At 41.1% G+C, this 16,874-nt stretch overlaps 1 protein-coding gene across 1 annotated transcript in view; it reads right to left on the reverse strand.

The window, feature by feature from the left end:
- Positions 1 to 3,310: 3,310 nt before the first annotated feature.
- ARL8B (ADP ribosylation factor like GTPase 8B) overlaps positions 3,311 to 16,874 on the reverse strand; it is a 60,571-nt gene continuing 47,007 nt past the window's right edge. The window contains 3 exon segments of the mRNA XM_032648778.1: positions 3,311 to 5,384; positions 7,267 to 7,337; positions 7,920 to 7,987. Of these exon segments, the coding sequence (XP_032504669.1) occupies positions 5,335 to 5,384; positions 7,267 to 7,337; positions 7,920 to 7,987 (189 nt within the window). The 3' untranslated portion in view covers positions 3,311 to 5,334.

Consider the following 16,874-nt stretch of genomic DNA (forward strand, 5'->3'; position numbering starts at 1 on the left):
TGATGGACTCTGGGGCTTCCCTGGTGGCGCAGTGGTTGGGAATCCGCCTGCCAATGCAGGGGACGCGGGTTCGTGACCCGGTCCGAGAAGATCCCACATGCCATGGAGCGGCTGGGCCCGTGATCCATGGCCGCTGAGCCTGCGTGTCCGGAGCCTGTGCTCCGCAACGGGAGAGGCCACAACAGTGAGAGGCCCGCGTACTGAAAACAAACAAAAGATGGACTCTGAAAATGTAGAAACAAGGTTGTACATTATGTGATACAAATTGTACAAAACTGAGGGTAGGCCAAAGCTGTGGATTATATAAGAGCTGGTTGGAGACATACTATAATTAGCAATCTGTTGATGTTCTATTTCCCATGTTCAAAAGGGAACATATTGATTTTGTTGGGGGATTCCCCCCCACTTGCTATTTTAAGGACTATTTTCTAACTGCCCCCTGTTTCTCCAAGCTCTAAATAAATTTTAGCAGAACTTAGCAACACAGCAGTTATAAAGTGTTGAAACACTCACTCTAAACATTTGCCCCCAAATTGGTAGTATATCTGTGGTTTATATTTTTCCACATTGTATACCAGAATACACGTTTTTCTGCAGTCTGGGAGAAATGCTTTAAAATTTTTAAATGGCTTTCAAAGTATAAGCCCGTGTGGTTACAGCATTTCCTTCGAACAAAATATGTTATTACATCATTCTGTAAAATGTCTGTGATCTCCAGCCCTTAACTATGTTAAAAGTTACAAAATGTAAACATTTCTGTGGTTTCAGGATTATTTTCAAGCAGAAGGAACACACGCAACACTAACACAATCACTAGGACAGACACTAGGAGCAGTGGGCTTTTTCAACTCTCTTCCCTGCTTTCTGTTTCACCACCAACCAAATCTCTAGGCTGTTAGAACCACACAGCCTGTGAGTAGGAGAAATAATATTAGAAATCCTCTACTCTTCATTTTGCAGAATGGAAAACTACGGAGCCAGAGGGGGTTTAGCAACTCACCACGGTCACACAATCAGTTAACAGCAAAGAATTCATTCTCTTAAATGCCGATCCAGCACTCCTGACAGAACCAAGTGAGCATTTTAAGCTGACAATTCTTTCCCCACCACAACCCTTTTATGAATGCAAGACCTGCAAGCCCCAGTAAAATGAGGCTAAGGTCCCCTCCCCCTCCCGATTCCTGCCAGGAAATGTGCATTACCTAAATCACCAGCTACCTTGGGATTTTAAAATAGAATTACCTCACACAGAGAGAGCTTGTTAATGAGATGGAAGAATGAATGACTACTGCTGTTGCTCAGATTAAGGAACTTTCCACTGAGTCTGTCTAGCATGTCAATGACTTGCTTCTGTTTCCCTAAGAACATTCAAGAGGCGGCAATTACAAAAGTACCCACTTTTATTAATAGCTGAATTTTAAACAGAAATTGTGTGGAGGATATTTACTAATCAACAGGAAGCACCTGCCCTGGGTTGTACATTTGTAGAACTGCAAGCTGAAGGGAAGACGGGCAAGCCTAGTGTTTGCTTTAACTGTCTTCAAGTATCTTCACTGATATACATGCTGCTGAGGGTACAACCTTTAAACTTTCTAACAAAATGAAAATATTTCACGTACTGAACATGGTGGTTCCCCCAATGGCACATTTTTTAGAGAACAGAATTCAGCCAATTGGATATTACAGATATGGTTCTGGCTACAGTAAATTAGCTGCTCCAGTTCTCAATCCGCCAACCCCTGAAGAGGTTGGAATTACCAAAGCAACAAGATTTCAGGGTAACTGGATCCTGCACGAATAGAATACACAAGGCAATTAGTTCCTCAGTCAAAAACAATAAACACAAAAGCAGACACAGTCCAACACACCCAATTTACTTGACAGAATCGAAGGGACTAATTTTACTTTATTAAGATTTTTTTTTTTTGACGTGGAACTTTTTATCTTTTTAATTTATGGCTGCGTTGGGTCTTCATTGCTGCACGCAGGCTTTCTCTAGTTGCGGCGAGTGGGGGCTACTCTTCATTGTGGCGTGCGGGCTTCTCATTACAGTGGCCTCTCCATTGCGGAGCACGGGCTCTAGGTGCGCGGGCCTTGGCAGTTGTGGCACGTGGGCTTCAGTAGTTGTGGATCGCGGGCTCCAGAGTGCAGGCTCAGTGGTTGTGGCGCACGGGCTTAGTTGCTCCGCGACACGTGAGATTCCCGGACCAGGGCTCGAACCCGTGTCCCCTGCATTGGCAGGCGGATTCTTAACCACTGCGCTACCAGGGAAGCCCTGATGTGGGTCATTTTTAAAGTCTTTATTGAATTTGTTACACCATTGCTTCTGTTTTATGTTTTGGTTTTTTGGCAGCGAGGCATATGGGACCTTAGCTCCCCGACCAAGGATCGAACCTCACCCCCTGCATTGGAAGGCGAAGTCTTAATCACTGGACCACCAGGAAGTCCCCAAAGGAACTAATTTTAGAAGTCTCAATTTTTGAAAGCAAACATAAGACTCAGAAGCAGGGTGAAGCAAGCTAAACGTATATCCTCTCCCCAGCCATGCCCTCAACACACTCCTCTTTCGAAAATCTCTTTATAGGAAGCTGTTGAGAAAACAAGCAAACTGATAGCTTGACTAAATGGCTCCACTGATTCAATAAAAGAATTTAAACCTGATACCCAAGTACTTCTATCCTAGAAGTGCAAGATCACACATCCAACTGACCAACACAATTTGGCTGCACAGAAGGACGGTGTGCATACGGAGGAAGAGCCGAGTTGAACTTCTCTGAGTAAAAATACATAAAATCGTTTCCCCAAGAGCTTTGATGGGATAAACGTTCACTTCTATAGTGCAAAAGATAACATACTATACAAAACAGGTCAAATGTTTTACTTTAAAAGTGTGCCTCTCTGGGAAAAACTACCAGGCTTGATACTTTAAATCTTTTCATTCTGGAACTGAAGTCAGCAAGTAGACATATCTTGTAATTTCAGTTTATTAATAGTTTTGTTATGATTTTTAAAACCAGATTACAAAATGCTTAACTAACTCAATACTTATTTTTAAAAAGTCCTAAATTTGGTGTATTATGACAGTTTACAAGTAGTAGCATTTCCTCCACCCCACCCTTCGCCCCATCGCAAGGTCAATTCTGTGGATATTTAAAAGTTTGTTTCTATTTTAACTAGCTCACAGACCCAATTCTTTAAGAGCTGAGCTGATTTCTTTCTAGCACATGGTCTACAGACCCTGCTCATGGTAACCTTCTTTCCACCCATTTCCAAAAAAGTCAGCACCTTCCAGCATGATGGACATTTTAAGTTAAAACCGTCAATACAACCCTCAAAATGCAAGTTTATTGAATAAAGCTGAGAAGAGCGGTAAACAGACAAAAAACGCATCCACCTAAATAAAAAAATTCACATATTTACAAAGTTCAGTAACTGTTAGGTTCCACATGCAGAGGTTAATGCACAGGAAAATGTTGGTAGTAGTGTCTGGATGTCTTGAAACCCTGGAAGCAATGAACAGACACACAAACACATTACGGTTTAGCTGTAGGTCAATTAATGAACCTACGCAGTCCCCACAGAGTCACACATTCTAGTTCTGATTCCTCCTTTTAGGCACAAGCAAATTGCCACATTCTTTGTAATGGTTCACAGTGACCATTAATGGCGTTGAAGTACAGTAGCAAGTTTAAATATCCCTTCATTTACAGAACCATCCATCCCATCAGGGAAGTATGCAACATGCTTCAAAGAATAAGAACAGAACTTTTAAAGCCAAGATTCTACTCATAAAAACGTGAATGGAGAAAAGCAAATAGTGTCTGTGCAACACGGTGCAGTATTTTGTACAGAATATCATTAAGGCCATGGCAGTCTATAAATTAGAACTGATATCATTAAAAGAACTTACTGTTGACTGCACTTTGAGTGCTCAACATGTTTGGAAATGCACTGTCTACATGAGTGCTGCTTAACAAAAGAAACAAAGTCACACATAGTGTGAGGCAACACATAAGCAAGTGTACCATAGAGTTTTATCTACTACAGTGGGCTACGTAACAATTTACAAGTGCTCCAGTTTTAATATGTCCCTTTATGTGCGTGGAGATCACTAAACTACAAAACATGTTCAGGTAAGTTTTATACATCTCTGTATCATAGAAGCAAACGACAGACAGCATCACTTCCTCACCTCTGTGTGATTATTCAACAACCTGAAGCCGTTGTGCATGATTGCATCAGATAAAGCAGGCAGGTCTAGAGTTGTCACAATAAACAAGATGTCTAGTGGCACCAGACAACAGAGTGCCAAACCTTACATTGATAAGAGAGAAAAATAAGAATTGTAATTTGTTTATAAGTATCTATTGTGCTGAAAGTCAACTTTATGACTGAATATAAAAAGTCAAGAGTCGGAGTGTCACGCAGCAGCGCTGGTTTAGTGGCTGGAGAGAGAACAGACAGGTGTTTTGAACAGTCTGACATTCTTAACACGTTTATTATATTGGCTGGAATGCTCTCAATTCATGAAAGCTTTTGAGAAAATCTTCAGTTCCCAACCCCTTAAAAAAGTGTGTTGAACCAGGAAAAAGAAAAGAAAAAATATAGAAGTAATGATCTGGACAGATACAAAACAGCATGCCTCAGTTCCTCCCGTACGCCCAACTGCTATCTGGAGAAGAACTCTCAGAAGGCAGAATGTGTTTAAAATTCATCGCCCAAGATCTCGCCAGTGTAAAGAAGGAACAACAACATAGATCTGGTGCCTCTATTCACTCTCTGCAGACCATTTCTGAAATTCCTAAGGTGTAATTATACATTTCACATGCATTTGTGAGATATGCAAACATTTTGTTTCTATCCCACGAGTCAGGCTAAAGGTTTTCTAAATACTGTGTGTGGCACTAGAAACTTCATGCTGTATCAAGTCAGTATCAGTATTAAGCTACTGGACTCTATAATGAAATATCGTAGACAGACATTTACCGAAAACCAATATAAAAACCTGGCCCAGAAAGACCAGAACAGAAATATGCAATTTTTCTTGATTTAAGATGGTCAAAAGTGTGTTTTTTTTAAAAAAAGCTCTACACACTGTTTAAGACAAGTATGTATAAGAAGCCTTTTTATGTGCTGACTTTATCATGACAACTCTAGCTGATTCTTTATGAAGGATTAAGGATACACATCTTCAGCAGTGCACATGAGAAATAAACTCTGAAAAAGGCAATTTCTTGGGTTTAGGAAGGACCATATTCTGGGAAGTACTTCAGAGGAACGGACAATAATTCTAGGATTGTAGCCAGGAAGGACTGGAAGACTTCAGGAGATGCTTCAGCTTCTTCTAGATTTTGAATGTTGAATAAGCCACTGAAGTGTGATATCTAAAGATGGAGGGGAAAAAAGTGAAGATGTTACGATACCAAAGTTAAGAAACTAAGTATCAGAGAATATTTAAAACGCAGCTATTTCAAAGCATATCCTGGGCCTGCCCTCTTCTTTTCTGCCTCTATACTACTATAGTTATATAGATATCTGTATCTATCCTACTATTCTTCACTCCCTGACCTTCAAGAGGTTAATCTGGAAACACGAGAGACTGAAGAGTCTCCAATTTAAAAGCTAAATTGTGTACAGAACAGCTTGTGCCTTCCTTTATTCATTCAAAAGTTTACTGATTGCCTGTAAGATCAGGTATTGTGTGTGAAGCTCCAGGATGCAAAGAGATGGGAAAACCACTCTCCACCCTCGAGGAGCTTTCAGTATGCTGGAAAACATGCAGGTAGTCGTCTGGGTTTGGAGGACAGCCTCCACAGAATTCCAGGCAAATGAAAGAGCAAAACGCATAGCATAAGCAGAGGCATGAAACTATGTGGAGCTCTGGCTGGATTACAAGTGATAAGATGTGGCTGAAGCACAGGGATGGGTAAGCGGGGGTGCCACTCATTGCTACGGCTAGAGCAGGGGTTCTCAAGCTCACCCTTTTCACATTTGGGGCTGGATAATTCTTTGCTGTGCATAGTACAATATTCTGCAACATCTATAACCTTGACCACAAGAAGCCATTATCACCACCCCCCCCATCCTCAGCTGTGACAAGTAATGGCTCCAGATTATCTCCAAATGTCCCCTGTGGAGCTCAGCTGTTTTCAGTTGAGAACCACAGGCCTAGAGGGAGCCAGATAACCTTGTGTGCCATTCTAAGATGCTCAGAAGTTTGGATTTTATTCTCAAGTCAACAGGAAGTCATTGGAGAATGTTAAGCAGGGAAACCATACTGTTTATTGTAAACTGTTAAGTTTACTGTAGTAAGTTCAACAATGGCAACCGAGGAGGGCAACTTGGAAGGCTGCCATTATAGAGACTATCACAACAGGAACAGGAAAGGGCCGAAGGCCTGAAGCAAATCAAGTGCTGTAGGAATGGAGAGGAATAAAATGAGGAGCATGTTCAAAATATAGAACCTAACAGGACTGAGCAAATGCAGGGGGTGAGAAAGAATCTTCTGGCCTGAATAAGTGTGTGTGTCATGGAGCTGCTGACTAACAGTAGCTAAAGGAAGAACAGGCTTGAGAAAAAAAGACTAAGAATTCGGCAGTAGGCACACCAAGTTTGAGATGGAGAAGGTAGCACATGGAGATGTCCAGCAGGTAGTTTCATCTGTACAGATCTGAGGAAAAGATGGAGACTGGCAAGACAGCATCGTAGAGGTGGCAACTGAAGCTACAGTGGCCGAGAATAGCCAGGAAAGGCACTTAGACTGACAGGACAAGGCAGCTAAGCAGGACTGGTACTTTGCTATGGCAGTCCTAGGAAATTAATACAGACATTAAGTAGATAAAGGGTATTCTGGGCTTATCCTTTAGACAGCTAACATATTGCAGTAATATATTTTGATTTTGACACATGCAAAATCATAATAATGTCTATAGACCAATTTTTGTAAAGTCTTATTTCAAAAACATCATCCTGTTATAATGCACAGCTGGACACTAGCTCTGCAAAAATTAATACAATAAATTGATATCACATAATGCTTAACTTCGTGTGTCTTTTGCATTTACTTCTTTAAATAGCGTGGAGCAGATTCAGGATATTATATTTGTTGTCAAAAGGTATAATGTGTACTCTTTTTCCTGAGACAAAAGCAATAGTACTTTATAAGGGAAATCACTTAAACAGAAATGGAGATAATAAACAGTAAAAAGCATGAGACATCCCTCCTAATGATACCCACTTCTTCCACAAACACCAGTCATTTCTTACCTATATTATCCTTTTCTTTGCAAGAAATTGAATAGCAGCAAATTTCTCTATCCTGAATAGCAGACAGATTCCTATAAAAAGCAGAATTAAGAAAATAAGTCTGTGCTTAAAACAACTGTCATCTTTTCACTCACTGCTCAATTTTGCTTGTTTTTTGAATTACTATACAGAAGAAATTATTTTACTGATACTAAAATTTTACGGGGACTTCCCAGGTGGCGCAGGGATTAAGAATCCACCTGCCAATGCAGGGGACAAGGGTTCAAGCCCTGTTCTGGGAAGATCCCACATGCCACGGAGCAACTAAGCCCGTGTGCCACAACTACTGAACCCATGTGCCACAACTACTGAAGCCCGCACACCTAGAACCCGCGCTCCACAACAAGAGAAGCCACTGCAATGAGAAGCCTGTGCACCACAACAAAGAACCAATGCAGCCAAAAATTAATTCATTCATTCATTAAAAAAACAATGTTTAAGGGGGAAAAAAAATTTACGGGTTCACTTTTCTAGTATGTCAAGTTTATGTACTCCAAAATCTGACTATGATCATTACTGAATAATACAGCAATGCTAAACAAAGCAGTGAGCAAAACAGTATAATTCAGAACCAAATTATTTTTAAAAAACCATCATTCATTCTTAAGACATACATTTTTTCAATTAGCTGTTTCTCATCCAAAGCATTAGGAAGATCTCTCTTGTTTCCAAGTACTAGCACCTTTAAAAAGAAAAGATACTGAATAAATTTTACATAAGAAAATGTCACAGAAGCATACCATATGCATATCTGTAGACATTAAAATCAGGATGTTACGTCATGCCATAATTAAAGTATATTTATGTGACTGGTGGCCTATCTCATTCATTTAATCATTCAAATTAGAATTTACTCTAACTCCTACCATGCACATGTCCTTAATTCAATATGTGGCTGCCAACTTCTATTTGAAATATTCTAAGGCTACAGTATACATTCTGCTATTTCTTAATAAATCTTTACCAAAAAGTGAATATGATCTTAACAACCAAGGGTGGAGGAATGAGTTTAAACTATTTTTATCTGTTAGTCATTAATCTAACAGTAAACATGTAAATAAGCCTTTAAAATTCTACACCCATCCTATAAAATATAATGTATAAATATTCTAAGATAATGGATAAGCCTGGGGATCAGAATAAATGCAGTAGCCATAAACTCTGAGAATAAATATCACCATCTGATTGGTAGATGTGCTTTGAAAAACAAGGAAAGCGGAGAGGGGCGTCCCAATCATCACTCTATCTTTCCCAGGTACATCCTTTCTGCCTTATGAAAAGCAAAACCTATGAGTACATATAACGTATTTGATAACATCCTTACTGAGTCAACGTTCTCTAAGAAACTGTATCTTTGACCAATCCTAAGAAAGTACACGCCATGTCTACCTTGTCATCTTGTTAAACACTTGTCAAACCTATTTCTTTCACTTAATACATGCCCCTACCCCGACCCCTAACTCCAAACATGGTGACTGATTCTATTTCTAGGCCCTAGACGCTTAGTTCTCACGAAGGAGAAAGAGCCAAGGACGGAGACAGACAGCCAGGGTCACCAGGAGCTCCCCGGGGAATGCTAAATCACAGGGGTCAGAGAGCCAAAAGCCAAATCTCAACACCTTCGGTCAGCCCGTCCTCCCCTCCCCAACTCTTACCCCTCTCTACACTCTTATTTAAGTCACCCCACGTTCTCAACCTGGACCTGTGTGAGTTTTAAAAACTGCATCATGGTCATCTGTGATCAGTTGTCAGTTTGGGGGTTGCCTGACATCTTAGCCCTCTTCCTACATTTAAGACATCTTCCACCTTATGAACCTGCCTCCCGATAAAGCTTCTTGCTTCTGTAGACAATTTCTTTTCCAGCCTTCCTTTCTGCTAGAGAATGGACACATAATCTAGGATCAACCAGAACTATGAATGCAGAGTCAGTACTGCAAGAAAGTGGGGATAGAGAATCCATTCTGCTAGGGAACGGGCATCAACTAAATGACCTTCCAATCGGAGCAACTGTGTCTGGTGTTCAGAAATTGCATGAAGTCACCAGACTTACTCGATGGTGTAAGTCTGGATGTGGTCCTAGCAGCTGCTGAGCCTCCCTTGTTCCAGCCTATTTTCTGAAGATGGTTATGGGCAGCCTTCTCCCAGACTCGGTGAGCTACCCAATATCCTTTCAGTAAATTCCTTTCTACTTAAATCAGCTTTCTATTGCTTGCAACTGAGAACTCTTACGGTGACCAAGATAAGACTGATTCTTTTACTCATGGTATGTAGAACTAGTTGTTAACATAGAAGAAGAAGAATAGACTTTGAAGTCAGAAAGACATGGAGTCAAAACCTAGCTGTGCCAAAATGCTAATGACCATGTGATCTTGAGTGAATAACAGCTATTACAAACGAGGGATCACACCATCGACCTCAATACCTTGTGAGGATTAACTAAGACAACATACCTCGAGGATCTGACACTCGTGAACTGGTCATGAGGGTAAAGCCTAGTCCTTTTCAGCATCCCTTAGCTCAACAAACGGCACCACCTTCCATCTAACTAAAAGAGCCAGGAACTAGGAATAATTCTTCATATCTTCGCATGTAAAACATTACCAAGTCTGGTGGCCACTCTTCCTAAAGATCCTTGCAGTCTATTTCCTTCTCACAACCTTGTCTACGACCACCCTAATCCATGGCACTCTATTTTGCCAAGACAACTTCAATAGCTTCCTAAAACTGTCCTCCTTATAGTCACGCTTCAATCCATTCTTAAAGTGACATCAGAATGATTTAGATGATAAATCTCATCATTTAAAAACATCCAGGGACGGCTTCCCTGGTGGCGCAGTGGTTGAGAATCCGCCTGCCGATGCAGGGGATGTGGGTTCATGCCCCGGTCCGGGAAGATCCCACATGCCGCAGAGCTGCTGGGCCTGTGAGCCATGGCCGCTAAGCCTGCGAGTCCGGAGCCTGTGCTCCGCAACGGGAGAGGCCACAACAGCGAGAGGCCCGCGTACCGCAAAAAACAACAACAACAAAACACCCAGGGAGCTTCAAAATGGCGGAAGAGTCAGACGCAGAGATCACCTTCCTCCCCACAGATACATCAGAAATACATCTACACGTGGAACTGCTCCTACAGAACACCGACTGAACGCTGGCAGAAGACCTCAGACCTCCCAAAAGGCAAGAAACTCCCCACGTACCTGGGTAGGGCAAAAGAAAAAAGAATAAACAGAGACAAAGAACCGGGATGAACCTGCACCAGTGGGAGGGAGCTGTGAAGGAGGAAAGGTTTCCACACACTAGGTAGAGGCGGGGAGCTTCAGAGCCATGGAGGAGAGCGCAGGAACAGGGGTGCGGAGGGCAAAGCGGAGAGATTCCCAACAGAGGATCGGTGCCGACCGGCACTCACCAGTCCGAGAGGCTTGCCTGCTCACCCGCAGGGGCGGGCGGGGCTGGGAGCTGAGGCTCAGGGTCGGAGCGCCGGGAGAGGACTGGGGTTGGCTGCATGAACACAGCCTGCAGGGGGTTAGTGCGCCACGGCTAGCCGGGAGGGAGTCCGGGAAAAGGTCTGGACCTGCCTAAGAGGCAAGAGACCATTGTTTCCTGGTGCGCGAGGAGAGGGGATTCAGAGCGCCACCTAAATGAGCTCCAGAGACGGGCGCAAGCCGCGGCTAAAAGTGCAGACCCCAGAGACGGGCACGAGATGCTAAGGCTGCTGCTGCCGCCACCAAGAAGCCTGTGTGCGAGCACAGGTCACTATCCACACCTCACCTCATGGGAGCCTGTGCAGCCCGCCACTGCCAGGGTCCCGGGATCCAGGGACAACTTCCCTGGGAGAACGCACGGCGCGCCTCAGGCTGGTGCAACGTCACGCCGGCCTCTGCCGTTGCAGGCTCGCCCCGCATCCGTACCCCTCCCTCCCACCGGCCTGAGTGAGCCAGAGTCCCCGAATCAGCTGCTCCTTTTACCCCATCCTGTCTGAGAGAAGAACAGACGCCCTCAGGCAACCTACACACAGAGGCAGGGCCAAATCCAAAACTGAACTCTCAGAGCTGTGCGAACAAAGAAGAGAAAGGGAAATCTCTCCCAGCAGCCTCAGGAGCAGCGGATTAAATCTCCACAAACAACTTGATGTACCCTGCATCTGTGGAATGCCTGAACAGACAACGAATCATCCCAAATTGAGGAGGTGGACTTTGGGAGCAATGCTATATATATATTTTTTCCCTTTATCTCTTTTTCTGAGTGTGTATGTATATGCAACTGTGTGTGACTTTGTCTGTTTAGCTTTGCTTTTATCATTTGTCCTACGGTTCTGTCTGTCCATTTTTTTTTACTTAAAACATTTTTTTCTTAATAATTATTTTTTATTTTAATGACTATTTTATTTTATCTTCTTGTTTCTTTCTCTTTTTTCTCCCTTTTCTTCTGAGCCGTGTGGATGAAAGGCTCTTGGTGCTCCAGCCAGGTGTCAGGGCTGTGCCACTGAGGTAGGAGAGCCAAGTTCAGGACACTGGTCCCCAAGAGACCTCCCAGCTCCACACAATATCAAATGGTGAATATCTCCCAGAGATCTCCATCTCAACACCAAGACCCAGCTTCACTCAACAACCAGCAAGCTACAGTGCTGGACACCCTATGCCAAACAACTAGCAAGACAGGAACACAACCCCACCCATTAGCAGAGAGGCTGCCTAAAATCATAATAAGGCCACAGACACCCCAAAACACTCCACCAGATGTGTACCTGCCCACCAGAAAGACAAGATCCTCATCCACCAGAACACAGGCACTAGTCCCCTCCACCAGGAAGCCTACACAACCCACTGAACCAACTTTAGCCACTGGGGACAGACACCAAAAACAACGGGAACTACGAACATGCAGCCTGCAAAAAGGAGACCCCAAATACAGTAAGTTAAGCAAAATGAGAAGACAAAGAAACACACAGCAGATGTAGGAGCCAGGCTAAAACCCACCAGACCTAACAAATGAGGAAATAGGCAGTCTACCTGAGAAAGAATTCAAAATAATGATAGTAAAGATGATCCAAAATCTTGGAAATAGAATGGAGAAAATACAAGAAACGTTTAACAAGGACCTAGAAGAACTAAAGAGCAAACAGAGATGAACACCACAATAAATGAAATTAAAAATTCTCTGGAAGGGATCAATAGCAGAATAACTGAGGCAGAAGAACGGATAAGTGACCTGGAAGATAAAATAGTGGAAATAACTACTGCAGAGCAAAATAAAGAAAAAAGAATGAAAAGAATTGAGGACAGTCTCAGACACATCTGGGACAACATTAAACACACCAACATTCTAATTATAGGGGTCCCAGAAGAAGAAGAGAAAAAGAAAGGGACTGAGAAAATATTTGAAAAGATTATAGTTGAAAACTTCCCTAATACGGGAAAGGAAATAGTTAATCAAGTCCAGGAAGCACAGAGAGTCCCAGACATAATAAATCTAAGCAGAAACATGCCAAGACACATATTATTCAAACTATCAAAAATTAAATACAAAGGACAAATATTAAAAGCAGCAAGGGAAAAAATACAAGTAACACATAAGGGAATCCCCATAAGGTTAACATAAGCTGATCTTTCAGCAGAAACTCTGTAAGCCAGAAGGGAGTGGCAGGACATATTTACAGTGATGAAAGAGAAAAATCTACAAACAAGATTACTCTACCCAGCAAGGATCTCATTCAGATTTGACAGAGAAATTAAAGGTTTACAGACAAGCAAAAGCTAAGAGAATTCAGCACCACCAAACCAGCTTTACAACAAATGTTAAAGAAACTTCTCTAGGCAGGAAAAAAAAGACAAGGAAAAGACATACAATAATAAAGCCAAAACACTTAAGAAAATGGTAACAGGAACATACACATTGATAATTACCTTAAATGTAAATGGTTAAATGCTCCAACCAAAAGACATAGATTGGCTGAATGCATACAAAAACAAGACCTGCATATATACTGTCTACAAGAGACCCACTTCAGACCTAGGGACACATACAGACTGAAAGTGAGGGGATGGAAAAAGATATCCCATGCAAATGGAAATCAAAAGAAAGCTGGAGTTACAATTCTCATATCAGACAAAACAGACTTTAAAACACAGACTATTACAAGAGACAAAGAAGGACACTACATAATGATCAAGGGATCGATCCAAGAAGAAGATATAACAATTGTAAATATTTCTGCACCCAACATAGGAGCACCTCAATACATAAGGCAAATACTAAGAGCCATAAAAGGGGAAGTCAACAGTAACACATTCATAGTAGGGGACTTTAACACCCCACTTGCACCAATGGACAGATCATCCAAAATGAAAATAAATAAGGAAACACAAGCTTCAAATGATACATTAAACAAGACGGACTTAATTGATATTTACAGGACATTCCATCCAAAAACAACAGAATACACATTCTTCTCAACTGCTCATGGAATACTCTCCAGGATAGATCACACCTTGGGTCACAAATCAAGCCTTGGTAAATTTAAGAAAACTGAAATCATATCAAGTATCTTTTCCGACCACAACGCTATGAGACTAGATATCAATTACAGGGGAAAATCTGTAAGAAATACAAACATATGGAGGCTAAACAACACACTACTTCATAACCAAGAGATCACTGAAGAAATCAAAGAGGAAATCAAAAAATACCTAGAAACAAATGACAATGAAAACACGACGACCCCAAACCTATGGAATGCAGCAAAAGCAGTTCTAAGAGGGAAGTTTATAGCTATACAAGCCTACCTTAAGAAACAAACAACATCTCAAATAAACAACCTAACCTTACACCTAAAGCAATTAGACAAAGAAGAACAAAAAACCCCCCAAAGTTAGAAGGAAAGAAATCATAAAAATCAGATCAGAAATAAATGAAAAAGAAATGAAGGAAATGATAGCAAATATCAATAAAACTAGAAGCTGGTTCTTTGAGAAGATAAACAAAATTGATAAACCATTAGCCAGACTTATCAAGAAAAAAAGGGAGAAGACTCAAATCAATAGAATTAGAAATGAAAAAAGAGAAGTAACAACTAACACTGCAGAAATACAAAGGATCATGAGAGATTACTACAAGCAACGATATGCCAATAAAATGGACAACCTGGAAGAAATGGACAAATTCTTAGAAATGCACAACCTTCCGAGACTGAACCAGGAAGAAAAAGAAAATATGAACAGACCAATCACAGCACTGAAGTTGAAACTGTGCTTAAAAATCTTCCAACAAACAAAAGCCCAGGACCAGATAGCTTCACAGGCGAATTCTATCAAACATTTAGAGAAGAGCTAACACCCATCCTTCTCAAACTCTTCCAAAATATAGCAGAGGGAGGAACACTCCCAAACTCATTCTATGAGGCCACAATCACCCTGATACCAAAACCAGACAAAGATGCCACAAAGAAAGAAAACTACAGGCCAATATCACTGATGAACATAGATGCAAAAATCCTCAAAAAATACTAGCAAACAGAATCCAACAGCACATTAAAAGGATCACACAGCATGATCAAGTGGGGTTTATCCCAGGAATACAAGGACTCTTCAATATACGCAAATCAATCAATGTGATACACCACATTAACAAACTGAAGGAGAAAAACCATATGATCAACTCAATAGATGCAGAGAAAGCTTTTGACAAAATTTAACACCCATTTATGATAAAAACCCTGCAGAAAGTAGGCACAGAGGGAACTTTGCACAACATAATAAAGGCCATGTATGACAAACCCACAGCCAACTTCATCCTCAATGGTGAAAACTGAAAGCATTTCCACTAAGATCAGGAACAAGACAAGGTTGCCCACTCTCACCACTATTATTTAACATAGGTTTGGAAGTTTTAGCCACAGCAATCAGAGAAGAAATCAAAGGAATCCAAATCGGAAAAGAAGAAATAAAGCTGTCACTGTCTGCAGATGACATGACACTATACATAGAGAATCCTAAAGATGCTACCCGAAAACTACTAGAGCTAATCAATGAATTTGGTAAAGTAGCAGGATACAAAATTAATGCACAGAAATCTCTTGCATTCCTATACACTACTGATGAAAAATCTGAAAGGGAAATTAAGAAAACTCTCCCATTTACCACTGCAACAAAAAGAATATAATACCTAGGAATACCTACCTAAGGAGACAAAAGACCTATATGCAGAAAATTATAAGACACTGATGAAAGAAATTAACGATGATACAAACAGATGAAGAGATATACCATGTTCTTGGATTGGAAGAAACAACATTGCGAAAATGACTATACTACCCAAAGCAACCTACAGATTCAATGCAATCCCTATCAAACTACCAATGGCATTTTTCACAGAACTAGGACAAACAATTTCACAATTTGTATGGAAACACTAAAGACCCCGAACAGCCAAAGCAATCTTGAGAAAGAGAAACGGAGCTGGAGGAATCAGGCTCCCTGACTTCAGACTATACTACAAAGCTACAGTAATCAAGACGTGTGGTACTGGCACAAAAACAGAAATATAGATCAATGGAACAGGACAGAAAGCCCAGACATAAACCCACGCACATATGGTCACCTTATCTTTGATAAAGGAGGCAAGAATATACAGTGGAGAAAAGACAGCCTCTTCAATCAGTGGTGGTGGGAAAACTGCCCAGCTACATGAAAAAGAATGAAATTAGAACACTCCCTAACACCATACACAAAAATAAACTCAAAATGGATTAAAGACCTAAATGTAAGGCCAGACACTGTAAAACTCTTAGAGGAAAACATAGGCAGAACACTCTGTGACATAAATCACAGCAAGATCCTTTTTGACCCACCTCCTAGAGAAATGAAAATAAAAACTAAAATAAACAAATGGGACTTAATGAAACTTCAAAGCTTTTGCACAGCAAAGGAAACCATAAACAAGATGAAAAGACAGCCCTCAGAATGGGAGAAAATATTTGCAAATGAAGCAACTGACAAAGGATTAATCTCCAAATCATACAAGCAGCTCATGGAGCTCAATATCAAAAAAACAAACAACCCAATCCAAAAATGGGCAGAAGACCTAAACAGACATTTCTCCAAAGATATACAGATTGCCAACAAACACATGACAGAATGCTCAACATCATTAATCATGAGAGAAATGCAAATCAAAACTACAATGAGATATCATCTCACACCGGTCAGAATGTCCCTCATCAAAAAATCTAGAAACAATAAATGCTGGACAGGGTGTGGAGAAAAGGAAACCCTCTTGCACTGTTGGTGGGAATGTAAATTGGTACAGCCACTATGGAGAACAGTATGGAGGTTCTTTAAAAAACTAAAAAGAGAACTACCATACGACCCAGCAATCCCACTACTGGGCATATACCCTGAGAAAACGATAATTCAAAAAGAGTCATGCACCAAAATGTTCATTGCAGCTCTTTTAACAATAGCCAGGAGGTGGAAGCAACCTAAGTGTCCATCATCGGATGAATGGATAAAGAAGATGTGGCACATATATACAATGGAATATTACTCAACCATAAAAAGGAACGAAATTGAGTTATT

The sequence above is a fragment of the Phocoena sinus genome, chromosome 11 (assembly GCF_008692025.1).
Source record: "Phocoena sinus isolate mPhoSin1 chromosome 11, mPhoSin1.pri, whole genome shotgun sequence".
Classification (NCBI taxonomy): domain Eukaryota; kingdom Metazoa; phylum Chordata; class Mammalia; order Artiodactyla; family Phocoenidae; genus Phocoena; species Phocoena sinus.